Raw genomic sequence first — 16,872 nt, forward strand, 5'->3', positions numbered from 1 at the left:
CCCGCTACCCTGTGCTTCAGATTCAGCTTCCTGCTGATTCATCTAGGGGCAGTGGACGATGGCCCAAGTACTCGGGTTCCTGCCACCCAAGTGGGAGACCTGGGTGGAGTTTTGGCTTCTGGCTTTGACCTGACCTAGCCCTGGTTATTGTGGGCATTTGGAGAGTGAACCAACAAATGGAAGGTCTGTTGCTCGCTCGCGCGCTCTCTCTCTCTCTCTCTCTCTCTCCCTCTCTGTCTCTCTCTCTCTCTTGTACTGGATAATCTCATTCTTTCATATATATATGTGTGTGTATTTGTATATATTAAAATATAAATATAATCTGCCTTTCAAATAAATAAATGAATCTTTTTTAAAAAATAACTTTACTTGAATGAAAATTTGTTTTTGAATCAAGAATTGCTACTATATTATAGTATCTTTTGTGATATAACTCTAATTGCATGGTTAATTAAAGAGAGACTATATGTGATATTTTAACAGAGACCTGATTGGCAGCAGATGGCTGATTAAGGAGGAACTAGAAGAAATGTTAGTGGAAAAACTGTCAGATCAAGATGTGAGTAATTAATCTTTTTAATTTAAGGAGACCTGTGAAATAATAATGCAGACAATTGCTGTATTTAGGATCCTAATAGCAGTGTTCCTCAGACAATTTTCCTTTTTTAAATGCATTCACCGCTGATTTCCTCCGTGGAAGACCTAGCCTGTGGTCAGGAAGGTGGCACGTTTGGGTCTCCACAGCCTCCTTTTCTGAGCGCCCCTGTGTCGTCTGCCAGTCGTTCCAAGGATGTGCAGCAGATGCGATTTTTCCTCTCCTTCAGTGAGGTCCGTGGCTAATTTTGCAAGCACATGCGAAGTGCAAGGAGCCATTGCAGGTTAAGTAGAAAAGGTTTGAAGCACATGGCTACCTCGGTGCAGTGTGTCGCTTCCTGGCTTTCCTCGCGTGCCGTATCAGAAGTCAGAAGTTTTCCTCTTGGGATCTCCAGACCACCTGTATCAGAATCGTTGCATCGCTTGTTAGAAATTGCAGTATCCTAAGCTTCATCCCCAGCTTGGCACAAAACCTCTAGGAAACCTGTCTTTTTAACCAGCTCCCCATGTGAATCCTATACCCAAAGGTTATGACCTCGCTTTAGGTCTTAATTGCGTCCTTGCTGTGTTAAGTGTTCTGTTGAGCTCGGTGTCACCGGAAGTTGAATGTCTTAAATAGTTTGACGTTCTAATTGGATGGCTTTCTAGAAGATCTGAACAGAGCTAATGTCACAGATCGATCCAAGAGGGACGTTTTCTTCCATGGCAGTAGCTAGCATTGGTAGTGCCTTGCTACCGTGTAGATTTTAAGGTGTGCGTACTTCAGTTGCTCTTTTTCTCATGTACCATATTGAAGAAATTAATGATTTGGAAAAGTTGCAATTTGCGTAAACAAGGTGTTGCCCATTTGTTAGTGGTAGATCTGGAGAGTTCGTTTCCGATATCATAACTGCCAAGTATTCATACACTTGAATCTCACTGAAAAATCCCTTTACTTCTTCATGAATGTGTCATTTCATTGTTCCCTGTTTTCTGGCTGCTTTGATTTTTATAACTCAAGTTTGAGGTGTTTTTTTTTTTTTTTTTTTTTTTTTTTTTTTTTCCATTTTGGATATATCCCAAGGCATTGAATAGGGAAAACAAAATAAAAAGTTGCATATGCAACTAGGAAAACAAAACAAATAAATTGCATATGATTATCTAATACACCATCTGGGTACTAGACGTTAGAAGCAACCCTGAGGTTCTTGCCTGGTATCAAGATGATGGAGGCGGGGGTAGTTAGTGACTTCTTAAACCTTAAACCCCATCCTCAAGTAAGGCCGGTCATACCAGTAGCAACCCTTTGTAGGTTCAGCAGTAGGTTTACCGAGGATGAGAATGAGATAGGGTTCAGAGACTGGCTGAGAACAAAGAATTTAGGCCAGTGCCTGGAGAGGGGAAAGGGGAGATCTGAAGCCATGGGTTCATTTCTCCTCAGAAAATTGCCTTTTCTTTTATTGTTAGACCACACAAAACAGTATTTGAAGCAGTTAGCCTAGCATTAATCTTATTGGTGAGATTTTTACATATTTCCAAATATTAACTGCAGATTTACACTGTAAAGGCAGTTGTAACAAAGATGAGTATGATTTTAGGATTGTTGAAAGACAAAGTTACAGAAAACTGGTTGTCACAATCCATATTAACTAAAGATCTCAAGTACTAGTTGTTTCCTTCTCCATAAACACTTTAGAATGATTATTCTGGCTTCTAATTTTAAGGGGTTAATACCAAGTTGTTTACTCTCTAATCACATGTTCAAGAACTATTAGAAAAAATGCACAGAGTAGCAAGGATAATTTATTTCAAGAGGTTGCCCTTTAAGTCAAGTATCTCTTGAATTTTTAAATAGCTTGATTGTTCGGTTTTAAAGGAAATCATAAACATTAAAGTAACACAGCTTGAACAGCCAAAGATATATTTGCCAAATGTATTATGAAATATAATTTAAGAGGTGCATTTTCTCAAAAATCAAACTCCTTCCATTTTACTATACATAACTGGGAATTATTTATCAGGCTCCTCTTGATACAGTACTAATAAAAGAGTAGAAATTGCACTTGAAGATCATCTAAATATTTTTTGAAAGTGAATTTAAATCTCAGTTTCTTAATCATACTGCAGAGAAATTGATCTTTCTTTGGATGCTAAGTCTCTTTGTTTCTCGAAAGAAAAGACTCAGCCCTGCAGACCTCGGAACGCGCTGCATCCTGTCTTAAAAGCAGCGCGAAGACGCACAAGTGTCAGCCTGTCAAAATTCATCAGCACTGGAAAGATCAAGTATATAAAAATAGAAAGAATCTAGCAAATGCAATTACACTTGCATCTTCTAATGAATTTTTATTGTCCGCAGTACACGCGGTTCATTCGACTGCTAGAAAAGTTGTTGGCGCTGCAGTGTGGTCCTGCGGAAGAAGAATTTGTGCAGAGGTTTCGCAGACAGGTCCCTACTCAGTCGCAGCAGCAGCTGAGTGAGCCCGTGCAGTATGACGAGCGCGGGGTGGCCTTCAGCGCCTGCGAAGGTAACGGCCTCCGTGCAGAGTCAGTTCAGTGACGAGGGGAACCGCGGTTGTTTCTGTGTGCTGTCGCGCTCTACTGTCACTTCTTCAGACTGTTTGTTTATTTTTGTGCCCCCACACTGGACTCCCTAATTTTTAAGATTCTACTGAAGTTGTAAAGAAAAGGACCTTATAATGTTCCAAGAAAAAAATTCAGATACATACCTGCACAGGCATACTAACACTTCTTATTTTTGTGTCTCTAAATTAAATCCTTTTATTTTTACATCTTCAACTGGTTAAAATCATTAAAATATTTACAGTAATAGCTCATTTGGTGAATCTGTGTCCAATGCTCAAATTGTGTAAAGTGAAAACTTGAGGTCCTTAGGTCACATTCTCCTTGTATTTATCAAAGACATTTGACGTAGTCCATCTTTTAAGAATTGACCTATTATTGAATCATACATTTGCAGCCCTAAAAAATGTAACGTTATTCCTTTGTCATTTTCAGCTGCCGTTTTCAGAGAAATGTGACCTTTCTTAAGGATTCTGTTGCATTTCTACCAGTTATATATTTTGTCATATTTTAACATATTTTAAAATTATATTAGATGTATTATTATTTGTAAAAGAAGAGCCCCATGCAAATTGGTGGGAGATTTCTAAAAGTTAAGGTAGATGAATATGAGTTTGTTAGTGGTGAAACTAATGTAAAATCATTGTAGCGCTCCAAAAATGGATTTGAAGGAGAAAATTACCCCACAACGAGCTTTGTTAATCTGTTGTGGTATGGTTTACCTGTTTGGTTTTTACCTTGTCACAGTCACAGAAATCTCCTGTGTGTCGTCTCGTGTATTACCACTCTGAGAAGACACATGTAATGTACCTGTCTCAAAGCACTGGTCTCCAAGTTCTTTACTAATTGGAATTCTGCCTTTTTCAAGGTAAGAGAAAGAGTGCAAAAGCAGAGGCGGTTGTTTATGAGCAAGGAAGTGGAAGAATCACTGTGAATGGAATCGATTACCTGCTCTACTTTCCGGTCTTACAAGACAGGTTCGGTTTTGATTTTGTTTTGATTTTTGATTATAAGGAAAATATATTTTATGGTACCTCGTGATCCATTAAGAAGACGTGGTTTTTTTTAATTCTATTTGTCTGAATGATTATTTCTCTTTACAAATATAAAACTACCTAAATAGAAGCTATTGCTATTTTTTTCATAGCATTTTCCAGAATTTTGAAGAAGGATATCTAGAATTCCTCATTGATTGATTCTTAGTCCTCTTTCCATCAGATCCTACTGGAATTTGAATAATCTTAGATATATCTTATATTCTGAAATGCAGACTATGTCAAAATATAAGAAACGTAGGTTTCCACCTTCTAGTTTGGGGGCTGGGGCCAAGGGAGAGAGGAGGTGCCACAAACATCAACTACCAGGTGGGCAAAAAGTATGAGTAGATGGCTTGTGGTTTGTGTTTATTTTCTTGCTCATAAATATTAGAAAAAGTCTTCTTTCCGACTTTGAATTCTTTTCTCTATTCAGAGGAAGTTGATTGCATATATATTGAGCCAGCCAAGAATCCTGACATTTATAGGTTGAAATAAGAGCTCAGTCAGGCTTTGCTTAGTTCCCCGTGGTAAATATGGCAGTTGTATCTTTTTAACTTTGTATCCCATGGAGAAATAGTCATTAATCATAAATAGATACTACAGTTCTTGTAATCCTCTAAATATCCTCATCTTAGAGCTCTCTGTGAGTCACCGTATAAAGGCCTCTTCTTGAGACGATTATTATTTTTCCAGTAGTTACTGTCATTATCCACAAGTAACAGAAGTTCCGTATGATTAGTTCCTCCCTTCCTAATCCCTCTCCTGTTTCCTGAATGTGTTGTGGTATTTAAGGTCAAAAGGGCTAAAGCTCTTCTGATCCCAATGCTTATGTAAGGGAAAGAGGACTCCTCTAATGTAGTATGAGCTTCTGGACAGAATAATTACTTCAGGAAATGTATGTTTATTTTATTTGTGTGTGCCTGTGTCAAGAAGTAGCCCACTCTTAACTCTATTTAATGTGAATTAAACTAATTCTGCCATCATTCTCACAATGAAAGGGATGGAGGAAGCTTGTATTTCCCTTAGGAGAAGCCAGAGCAAGACCCAGTCCACACTGGGGACTGCCAGGAGGAATGGCATTTGACTGATAACCTGTCTATTCATTTGTATTCAGATGTGACTTCTGATGATTTAAAAGCAAGTCTCAATTATGGCTTGATCTCACAATTAAATTATAACCTCAGCTCTTGCTCTTCATTTTGAATTCTGTAGGCATCTACTGAGGACCGTCTGTGTGGCTGGTGGTGTTCTGGGCGTAGGATACCATTCCTGTGGCTAAGGAATACCTGCTGTTTTGCTGGGAATGGACACCCACCCCCTCTCATCGTCTTTAAGGATGTGTAGGGACTTAGGGGACCTTGCTAGCCATGGGCTGGCCTTGCCTCTTGCATAAGCTGCTCCGGAGCTTACAAAGGCAGCTTGAAGTGACTCCTGACCACAGAACCAGGAATTGAGGATCTTCTTTCTAATTCTGTTTCTTAGCTGTGTGACCTTAGCCATAATGCTTAAAGGTCACTTCCTTAATTGGTAGGAGGGAGTTGAACTTGATGATCTCTAAGATGATTGCCTCATAGTCTGTGGAGCTGCTTACTTACCTTTCCAAGGTTGTCTCTCTCTCTCTCTTTTTTTTTTTTTTTTTTAATTTATTAATTCATTTGAGAGGCAGAGAGTTAGAGAAAGGGAGAGGCCGAGGTCTTGCATCTCTGGTTTACTCCGCAAGTAGCCACAATGGCCAGAGTTGGGCCAATCCAGAGCCGGGAGCCAGAAGCTTCTTGTGGGTCTCCCATGCATTTGCAGGGGCCCAAGCACTCAGACCTTTTTCTGCTGCTCACCCAGGCCATCAGCAGAGAGCTGGATCAGAAGTGGAGCAGCCAGGACAGGAACCAGCACCCATATAGGATGCTGGTGCCGCAGGCAGAGGTTTAACCTACTATACCACCATGCTGGCAGGGACTTTTTTTAAAAACATAAACACAAACCAGGCGTTGGGAGTAGAAGCTGTGTTGGCTTCCTGGTGTTCCTGGGAATTTTTATTCATTCATTCACTTAGCAACAAGCATATTGCCATATACTTGGTAGTGTGGGATACAAAGATTGATAACCTTTCTGATCCGGAAAAGCCTTTGCTTTGTTAGGCAACTCTTAATTGAGTATGTCTGCCTAAAGAGATACATTCTTCACACAAGACTAATCATGGAACAGGGAGACAAGGTTAGCATTTTAAACAACTATAGAAAAATAGAAGAATTTGTAATTGTGTATTTAATTACATGCTATAAAGTGGGTCCCCTAGGAGTAGCATTCAGAGAAGATATAAATGAGAAAATTATTTTTAAAATAATAATATTTATTCAGGGGCTGGTGTTTAGCCTAGTAGTTAAGACACCCACATCCCACATTTGAGTTGCCTGAGTTTGACACCCACTTCTGGCTCCCAACTCCGGCTTCCTGCTAATATAGACACTAGGGGGCGGGGAGGGGGCACTCAAGTAACTGTTCCCGCCACCCTCATGGGCAGACTGGAATGGAGTTCTCAGCTCCGGCTTTAGCTTGGCCCAGCCCTGGTCATGCAGACATTTGAGGAATGAACCAGTGGATGGATGGGGTTGCTGTTCTCTCTGTGTACCGCCCCTCCCCGCCCCACCCAGTTCTCTCTCACTCAGGTTCTCTGTCTCAATTGAATAAATAAAACTTCAAAACACAGGAGTGCTGATTCATATGGCAGATATTGTTCTTTTAACTCAGGATTTCATGTGAGGTTCCTGAAAGGAGAAAAATTGAATTGTGAAATATTTTCATTCTGTGTAATTATTTTTGCATGTGCTGTTTGTAGTCCAGTGTAATTAAAATGGATAGCAGGGGCCGGCGCCATGGTGCGCTAGGTTAATCCTGCGCCTGTGACACCGGCATCCCATATGGGTGCCAGTTCTAGTCCTGGCTGCTCCTCTTCCCATCCAGTTCTGTGCTATGGCCTGAGAAAGCAGTAAAAGATGGCCTAAGTCCTTGGGCCCTTGCACCCAAGTGGGAGACTGGGAGGAAGCTCCTGGCTCCTGGCTCCTGGCTTCGGATCAGTGCAGCTCCATGTAATGGCCATTACAGCCATTTGGGGAGTGAACCAACAGAAGGAAGACCTTTCTCTCTGTCTCTTCCTCTCACTGTCTGTAACTCTACCTCTCAAATAAATAAATAAAATCTTAAAAAAAAGAAATGAATAGTAGTATAACCACTGTTTTCAGCTGTGAGTCTTTTCAATGTTTTTCACCTATTCACGATTTTTTTCTTGTACCACAGTGTTCCACCAACTTCCCAGACTCTCCTGAATGAACGCTTCTTATCTTCAGCTCTGTGGCTCCATTATTCTGATGTTCTCTCTAGCAGTTAAATTATGAAATCTTTTTTTTCTGAATTTTAGCCTAAGTCTCTTTATTTATATAAGCATTTCTTACAGAATCTTAAAATTTTTTTTTTTGGGGGGGGAGGTAAAATAGCAAGCTTTATTAGGGAAGGGACATCCGTAAGGATGGATGGGCACCTCTCCAGAAAGGACCTGAGAGGGTGCCCAGTCGCTTGGCCTGGGCGGGGGGGAAGGAGCGAGGTTACATGGTTGAGTGGAGAGATTACACCTGGCCAGACCAGGCGGGCGACTCAGCAGAGAGGCAGAGGGCTGAGCGCGCAGTCCAGTTGAGGCTGGGGGTTTTTAAGGAGATGGGTCTTGCTTCCCCACCTCTGCTTCTCTTGGAACAAAGGGCTTTTTGGATGTAAATAGAAAAACTTCTGAGTTTTCTCTTGAAGGCCTGAAACAAAGGACTTTATGGATCTTAAAATTTAGGGGATTAAGACAGAGAAGTGTTTAAGCTGCTGAACAAATGGTTGTCCAGGGGCCTCCTGCAATCTCACTTCCATTACTGACCTCACCCAGCGGTTGAGGCACTGCAGAGACCTCCTGTGTACACATGGGAAGCTCACAGATTCCGAATGGCACTGGGTAGTTGTTAGTTTATGTGTGCACACTGCATCCTGAGAAGTTACACTCTGTGGACTGACGGAGTTCTCTAACTTGAAGGCGTCCTTACAAGGTTATTTCAAGCTTTGCGAGTATAGAAGGGATCAGCACATGGGAAGACAGGGGCCCTTGCTGTGCGTGTGTAGCACATTGCTGTATCCTTAGCAAAGCCTCCTGCATGTCAGAAATCTCAGTGTTTCTATATGTTGGTGTAATCGCTGGAGAAGAAAGCATGACAAATGTAACACTGGCCTGCATAGTATGTTTTTGTTTCTGTAATATTAAGGATGGCAGAGATTGATGACACCGTGTATCTTTCTAGTGTACTTAGCCACATTTACTTGTTGATGTGCTTCAGAGAGCAGTTGATGTTCCCGTTTCACTTCCTTGACCGCCTGGGAAAACACGATGTGACCTGCACGGTCTCAGGGGGCGGGAGATCGTCACAGGCTGGAGCAATACGCCTGGCGATGGCGAGAGCCCTGTGCAGCTTCGTCTCCGAGAAAGAGGTGGAGTGGATGCGACAAGGTAATGGGCCTGGGGGGAAAGGCCTGGTGTCCTGATACTTCCTACAGGTACCTACCTGATCCGTGTCCTAGTGATCTGAAATCAGGGAGAAAATCCCTACATGCGTAGCATTGCATCTTGCTGGCTGCTCTTGATATGCTACAACCATAGTGTATTTTTCAGGTTGGATTGCTACCAAGTGAGCATGGATTAGAAAAAGAATTGGAGGGTACTCCCAGGAATGATTACTCGAACCTTGCTGAAATGCTCAGTCCAACGGCCATGGAAGCTTCTTTTGGCCTTCGTGCATGACCTTCTGGCCAGCTTAACAACCGCTTAGTTCGGTTGTGTTTAAGAAACAAACTGGTTGTTTCTGTTTTATCATAGAAACTTGTAATCATTATTTGGTTAATGATAAAGCCCTTAGGTATTTTTTTTCCAAAGTTACTGGATTTTTTCACTTTTTTTTTTTTTAATTTTTGACAGGCAGAGTGGACAGTGAGAGAGAGAGAGACAGAGAGAAAGGTCTTCCTTTTGCCATTGGTTCACCCTCCAATGGCCGCCGTAGCTGGCGCGCTGCGACCGGCGCACCGCGCTGTTCCGATGGCAGGAGCCAGGTGCTTCTCCTGGTCTCCCATGGGGTGCAGGGCCCAAGCACTTGGGCCATCCTCCACTGCACTCCCTGGCCACAGCAGAGAGCTGGCCTGGAAGAGGGGCAACCAGGACAGGATCGGTGCCCGACCGGGACTAGAACCCGGTGTGCCGGCATCGCAAGGCGGAGGATTAGCCTAGTGAGCCGCGGCGCCGGCCTGATTTTTTCACTTTTTCCTGTGTGATGCTAGTTTGATTTTCTTTTTCTTTTACTCTACTCTGTGTGATCCTGTTACTTGGTCATCAGTCCAGGAGTCTGTGTGCAGTATGAGAAAGATTCTATCCTGCTTTAACACTTTTTAAGGAATATTTGAGAGGCAGAGTGACAGGCAGACTGACAGCTCCCATCTGCTGGTCCACTCCACAGATGACCGCAACTGTAAGGATAGGCTGGGAACCAAAGATGGGAACCAGAAACACAACCCAGGTCTCCCACATGAGTAGTTACCTAATACAGCCCAGTTACCTGAACCATCACCACTGCTCCCCAGGGTCTCCGCTGTCAGGAAAGTGGAGTCAGGAGCCAGAGCCAGGAACCAGGCCCACACACCCTGATGTGGGCCATGGGCGTCTTGCCCACTAGTCCAAATGCCTGCGGCTGTTGGAATGTTTATAATACATCAGGGAGGTCCAAACTAAAGATAGTCTTCACACTGTATATGAAAGGGAGAAAGTGCTATGTGTGCTGCAGACCAGCTGTGCAGCCCTGAGCACATCTGACCACTTCCACACCTCGGTCTGTAGCTCCCGTGCCCTCCGAACTCCCTGCCCTCCAGCACCAGCCCCAAGGGCTCCATGTAAAGCACTGCCTATGTAAGGTTTGTTTTTTGTTTTGTTTTTTCTTCTTCCCTTTAAACAGATTCATCTGTTTATTTGAAATCTGAGTTACAGAGAGAGATCCACTGATTGACTTCCTAGATGGCAGAAATGGCCAGGACTGAGCCAAGCCAAAGCCAGGAGCTTTATCTTGGTCTCCCACATGGGTAGCAGGCATGCGTACTTGGGTCCACTTGGGCCATCCTCTGCTGCTTTTCCCAGGCCGTTAGCAGGGAGCTGGATCAAGTGAAGTAGCTGGTACACGAAGTAGCACCCGTTTGGGATGCCGGCATCCCAGGCAGTGACTTTACCTGTTGTGCCACCACACCGACCGCTGTGTAAGTTTTTAAGTGTCTTAAAAATCCATTTACGGGGCCAGCAGTGTGGCACTGTGGGTAAAGCCACCACCTGCGACACCGGCATCCCATCCAGATGCCAGTTTGTGTAGCAGCCGCTCCACTTTGTATCCAGCTCCCTGCTAATGGCCTGAGAAAAGCAGCAGAAGACAGTCCGAGTGCTTGGGCTCCTGCCACACATGGGAGACCTTGGAGGGGCTCCTGGCTTCAGCCGGGCCCAGTGCTGGCCATTGCAGCCATCTGGGGAGTGAACCAGGGGATGGAAGGGCTCGCGCGCTCTCTCTCTCTCTCTCTCTCTCTCTCTCTCTCTCTCATATGCCATTAGGTGGGATTCATATTTGGTCATTAAAATACTTTCATAGGACCTACATTAACAATTCTAGTTTGAGCTACTGTACATATCTGAAAGTAATCATCCATAATTACTTAAAATTCAAACTAAAAGTTAGGACTTGTCTGTATTTTGCCTGAAATATTGTTTTATCCTATGTATGCCTCTTAAGTAATTGCATAAGTTTATGAGGCTGTAATGAGTAATTACAGTTTTTTCTTTGCTCTTAAGCCATTAGAAAATCCCTAATAAAATAACTAATCTGTATAAGAGAAATGCTGGATGGTTAATTTACAAGAACAGTTAAACAGCTTTCTCTTCAGCAGAATTCTCGGAATCTGTGGTCTTTTCTAACATTGCATGGCCCCAGCCACTAATGGTGAGCTTCCACTTAGACCATCTGGTAAGTCACTCTTAGTGACTCTGTAATTCCCCCAAACAGAAGTCCTCCCAACGATTAGAAGCAGACACATCCAATTTAGACTGACTTTGTTATTCTAGAATAAACTATTTATGCTGAGAATACAGTTTTAAAATTGACTTTTTAGATTCTGAAACCAAATACCAAGGACTATTACTACACAAATTAGGAGTAAAAATAGTTCCTTTTCTCAAATATGTTTGACAGGGCCTGTTTGTTATATACTCGTATAGACACAGTTGTCTGTGGATATGTATGTTCCTGTGGCGTATAGATTCATGTATATCTTCGGTGTCTCTCTGCTTCCCTATACCTCTCCATGTAATAGATTTTCTGCTCCACGTCTTGTCCTCATTAAAGCTCTCGCCTCTGTAATACTAAGTATGCAAGGTTAGTCCCATTGCAGTGAATGGTGACTGCCCACAGAAGAACAGCTTAATCTTAAATTGAACAAGCTTGAAATCTAAAAGAGAGTCATCTTTCTCACAGGATTAGGAAAGCAGACCCAGGGAACGAAGCCGGGGTTTGTGTGAGAGGCTGGGAAGTACCGTGAAAGGGTGGGAGCAGGCTGGTGCCGTGAGATTTATCACCGGCTCGTACATCACCGCAGGTCTGGTTGTGCTCCTGGAGCTTTGTCCCGACAGGTGCCCAGAGATTCCTGCTGTCCGCCTGCTTTCCTGCCGGGCAGCCCGAGTTTGCCCCACTTCATAAAGGCTTCTCTCTTTGTGCTGCAGCTGGACTGCTGACTGCCGACCCACGCGTCCGAGAACGGAAGAAGCCGGGCCAGGAGGGAGCCCGCAGAAAGTTTACCTGGAAGAAGCGCTGAGGGGGTTTGCTCGGGCAAGGAGACGGAAAGCTGGGTCCGTGCCTGGCGTGGGGCAGACACACTGGCCAGCGGAGGCAGCACCGTCGGGAATGGTTTAGACTTGTGAGATGATTTATTTGTAAATGCTAATTGTGAAGGTGATACCTTTAAGAATTAAAAAGAAAAAGTTAGCCTCATTCTGCTTGATTTTTTAAAAACTGTATAAATGATAGTTTCAGAAACAGAATCGGGCCTCAAAGGATGGCAGCACTGATGGAGAGGCAGCAGGTGGCCACAGAGAGGAAGAAGACCGGGGAATCTGCAGGGACCCACAGCTGGCAGGCTGGATGGAGTTCCTGGCCAAAGATCTCTCCCTCTGTCACTCTGCCTTTCAAATAAAGAAACAAACCATTTCTAAATTTACTTTTTTGTTTTGTTTTGTTTAAGATTTACTTGATTTATTTGACGATCAAAACAACAGGGAAAGGGAGAGACAGAGATCTTGCATCCGTGGGTTCACTCTCTAAATGGCCGCAACAGCCAGGGCTGCGTGGGTTCAGAATTTTTTTTTCATCAAAATTTTTAAATTACATTTCCCCGTGAACTTTTTGAAGTCTTCCCAGATAACACACAAATCTGACCCTCGGTAAGTCTCCCCTTCCTGTGAGGCAATCTTAGGAACCCGGTGCTACAGGAGGAGAGCTTTGCAAATCTGTAGCTCAGGAAGCTAACGCGGGCCAGGAATGACTCAAGGGGTGGGAGTTATCCACAGGCCATTGAAATACGGAAGACATAGGCAAGGGGAGCCTGGGCCAGGACAGGTCAGAGGTGGGGGTGTGTGAGAACGTTTCCCAGCTGGCCTGCTGAGGGCAGTGTGTGGGGTTGTAGGTGTGTGGGGGCCTCCCCGGCAGAGGTACTTGGCCCACAGGTGGCAGTGAAGGCTGCATCCTGCTGTCCCAGTCTGGCTGCTACATGACCTCCCCCGAAAAGGTGGCAGTGAAGGCTGCATCCTGCTGTCCCAGTCTGGCTGCTACATGACCTCCCCCACTTACTACATGAGAAGTCACGCCGTCACTAACTTTCAGAGGTCTGCAGAACACTGAAATACCTTCCTTCAACACAGACCATTAGCCTTTTAAACCAAGTAAAATCAACGCTCTCTGGAGCAAGCATTTGCCTGGTGGATAAGGTGCCTGCATCCCAAAGCAGAGTACCGGGGTTCAGTTCCCGGCTCTGACTCCTGATGTCAGCTTCCCGCCAATGCAGATCCTGGGAAATAGTGATGGTAGCTCTAGTTATCCATTTGGGAGATTGGATTGAGGTCTTGGTTCCTGGCTTTGGCCCTGGCCCGGGCCCGGGCCCGGGCCCGGGCCCAGCTCCATCCATTGCAGGCATTTGTGGAGTGGACCAGCAGATGGGTTATCACTCTTATCTGTTTGTCTGTGTTTCTGTGCTTCTCAAATAAATAAAAATTTAAAATATTATCCAAAAATAAAAATGTAATGTTATTCAGCAGGTAGAATGAGATATTTCATTGGCATGAGAAGAGGCTTAATACAGATTATGGTTTGTATGGATTGAAGATCCTTTCACATCTTGGGGCTTTGCTGACCCTGGCCCTCCCAGGATTAGCCTATTTCTAGAGGCAGTGAGAAACCCATCTGCAGCCATGACCTTCAAATGCCAGCCAGCCAGAAAGCACACCCCCAGCCACCTCCTTCTGTCAGGGTCTCACACTCCAGACCAACTCCTCGCCCTCCTCACCCCTGGCAGGGCCAGGCACCAGATTCCTGGGACACCTCTGTGCCCCAGAGCATCACTCATTGAAACCCCAGGAAAGCCTCTTGCCTTGTTTCCCCTTCTCCCAGTCAGCCCTGGTGCTTCCCCACACGACGCTGCATGGGGTGTTCTGCCCCGATGTGGGGCCTGTGAGTTACAAACCACCTATCAATGGCTCTCATGAAGAAGAGTAACCCCTCCCCCCTTTTTAAAGATTTATTTATTTATTTGAAAGAGTTACACAGAGAGAGAAGGAGAGGCAGAGAGGTCTTCCAGCCATTGGTTCACTCAATTGGCCACAATGCCTGGAGCTGCACCGATCCAAAGGCAGGAGCCAGGAGCCTCCTCTGGGTCTCCCATGCAGGTGCAAGGGCCCAAGGGCTTGGGCCATCTTCTATTTTCCCAAGCCGTAGCAGAGAACCGAATCAGAAGTGGAGCAGCCAGGGCACAAACTGGCGCCCACGTGGGATGCCGGCACTGCAGGCAGCAGCTTTATCTGCTACGCCACAGTACTGGCCCCAAACCCCCCCCTCCCATTTTTTAAATCAACCTCAGGCATTGTTACCACACAAATAGAAGAGCATGGTCCAAGTGTAGCTTTGTAGCTTTTTGTGTGATTTTTATTCATCGGACATTGATCTCTACATGGCGATAAAACATGAGCCAGCCCAAGTTCCTTCCGGGTCATTGTCTTCCAAGGAAGAGAGAAGATCCCTCCGTGAGAGTTCATTCTCACTTCCCACGCAGGCGCTGCTACTTAGCGCTTTCACACACGTTAGGGTCTGCTAAGAAAAGTGTTCAGGAGAATTTCCGATGCATTCCTTTTTCATTTTCCCAGGACTTGATTGTACTTCTCCTAAAAAAGATTGAAACCTCTCCAGGGGAGCCAGCTGCACAGTGTGAGGTCTTTCTCTCTGTGTCAATGATTGTCTCTAACCTCCCTGGGAGGATGGGATGCCGCAGTCCTTTTGTGGCCTGAACTGTTCCCGCTCAGTCCCCCACTATTAAGCTGAATGTCTCCTTTGTAATTGCGGAAGACTGCTCTTTGAAGTGAGGGGAGGAAGCCGTGGCTGGAAGGTAATGTTTTCTCCTAGCGGTGTTTAATAGATAAAGGAAGCAGAGTTTTGCATTTCAGTCAGGGTTGTGGTAGACTGGATTTAGGACTCTCCTGGTGACAGGTGCAAAAGCCCAGCTTGGACTGCCTTTAAACTGGGAAGTTGTCAGGGCATCCGACATTCTTGAGAAAAGAAGTGGACAGTCATCCTATGGGGGAAGGACAGCAGTGCCGGGTCCCCGGGATGAAATGCCACCAGATTCTGTCTGCTCTGTGCTGTCCATTTCTGTGAAGAACCACTGCTTCTAGAGTGGGTTTTTGGTGCAGGGGTTAAGACCACTTGGGACGCTCATATTTGCTACCGGGCATGCCTGGATTGGAGTCCCAGTTCCACTCCCGATTCCGGCTTCCTGATAACGTGCAACCTGGGAGGCAGCAGGGGATGGCTCAAGTACTTGGGTTCCTGCCACCCAGATTGAGTTCCAGGCTCTAGGTTTCAGTCTGCCCCAGCCCCGGCTGTTGTGGGCTTTTGGGAAGTGAGGGAACCGGCAAAATAGCTTATCATTCATCTATCTGTTTCCGTCTCTCACGGGTGTGCGTGTGTGTGTAGACAGTCCCCGTGGGCTCTGCAGTCTCACTCGTCTCGTCTCACATTCCCAGCACGATTCCTCAGGGATCCTCGAGAAGATTCTAGAGCGCTGGCCTCTGCAGGGCTGGCTCTGGGAGCTGAGATCCTGTTGGGATGATGGAGCACACCCTGAAGCGTTTAGTCACAGCAGAAGGGACAGCACTACGGACCAGGTCTTGTCTCTAGCAAGTGGCACACTGCCCACACCAAAACCTGCGTGCCCCCGAGCTGCCCCGGGCGTCTTAGAACAGCTCCTGTCATGTCGGGGTCAGAGAACGTGCTCTGAGTCTTCCCTCTCTGCCACGGCTCTCGGGGCCTCTCGGCAAAATGTCTCCTGCTCCATCTCCTCGGTCACCTCTCTGTGATTCAACTCTGGCTTCCACCTGCCTCCCCAGGCTTACTTCCCCCTCCCACTCCCAGGTGGCTGAGCCCAGACCTGCACCGCAGCAAGGCCCCACACCCTCGCTCCAGCTGGGCTGCCTCTGCGCCTGCCCCAGTTCTGCAACCTGGGTCCACAGGGCACGCGCTGTCCACCTGTTACAGTGCATCCCGTGGGAACCTCCTCCCACCAGACCGGAAGTTCAGCAAGGGCCCAGGGCACTGCTCTGTTCGTCCTTAGTCCTTAGCCAACACAGAAAGGAATATTGGCCTAATCGCTGAAGGACCTCAATGCTGGTAGGTCCTCCCGACAATCAGTGCGCTGGCCCGGCCGAATGCCCTGTGCCACCTGTGTTCTTCCATCAGTCAATACCTCCTTACCCATAACACCTTTGGGTCCAGTAGGAAGGCGGTGACAAAAAAAAATCATCACGTCGGAGTTCTCATCCTCCGAGCTTTGAGTCTAATTAGAGAACAACAAACGCAGAGAAAACAATTAGGACGCAATTAAGTCCCGGCTGTGAGGTGCTGTCTGTTGAGTGGGAGCAGTAATGACTCAATGCCGGGGAGCTGGCCCCACGGGGCGGAGGGGAGGGGCTCCACTCCACCTGCCAGGTGAGGCCAGCAGCAGACCACAGGGCCTCGTCTCCTGTCCCCCAGGGCCACGGGCTGGGAGCGACCTGGCCCCTGATGGGAACTTGGGAAGCCTGAATGTGGAGACAACGGCCCTCCTTGGCAGGGTTCAGGGGACGCAGGTGGAACAACCAGCAGAGGTTCTGACTTGGGACAGTTGGTCAGTCGATGTTACGAGCGTTCACCAAAGCCGTCAACGCTGCCTCCAGAGAGAAAGTGTGGCCTGGCCTGCAGGTGTCCCCAAGGGGCCCCGCAGAGGGACAGGTGACACGGATGCTCAGTGGTGTTTGCCCCTCGGCAGGTCCGCCTCCGTCCTGCCT

The 16,872-nt window shown here is 46.0% G+C and overlaps 1 protein-coding gene across 1 annotated transcript in view; it reads left to right on the forward strand.

Annotated features, from left to right (window-relative positions):
* Positions 1-12,503, forward strand: part of MRPS9 (mitochondrial ribosomal protein S9) — an 82,217-nt gene extending 69,714 nt beyond the window's left edge. The window contains exons 7-11 of the mRNA XM_062210024.1: positions 484-559; positions 2,930-3,098; positions 4,022-4,130; positions 8,552-8,721; positions 12,010-12,503. Of these exons, the coding sequence (XP_062066008.1) occupies positions 484-559; positions 2,930-3,098; positions 4,022-4,130; positions 8,552-8,721; positions 12,010-12,101 (616 nt within the window). The 3' untranslated portion in view covers positions 12,102-12,503. The remainder of the gene's footprint in view (positions 1-483; positions 560-2,929; positions 3,099-4,021; positions 4,131-8,551; positions 8,722-12,009) is intronic.
* The last annotated feature ends 4,369 nt before the right edge of the window (positions 12,504-16,872 follow it).

The sequence above is a fragment of the Lepus europaeus genome, chromosome 13 (assembly GCF_033115175.1).
Source record: "Lepus europaeus isolate LE1 chromosome 13, mLepTim1.pri, whole genome shotgun sequence".
Lineage (NCBI taxonomy): Eukaryota > Metazoa > Chordata > Mammalia > Lagomorpha > Leporidae > Lepus > Lepus europaeus.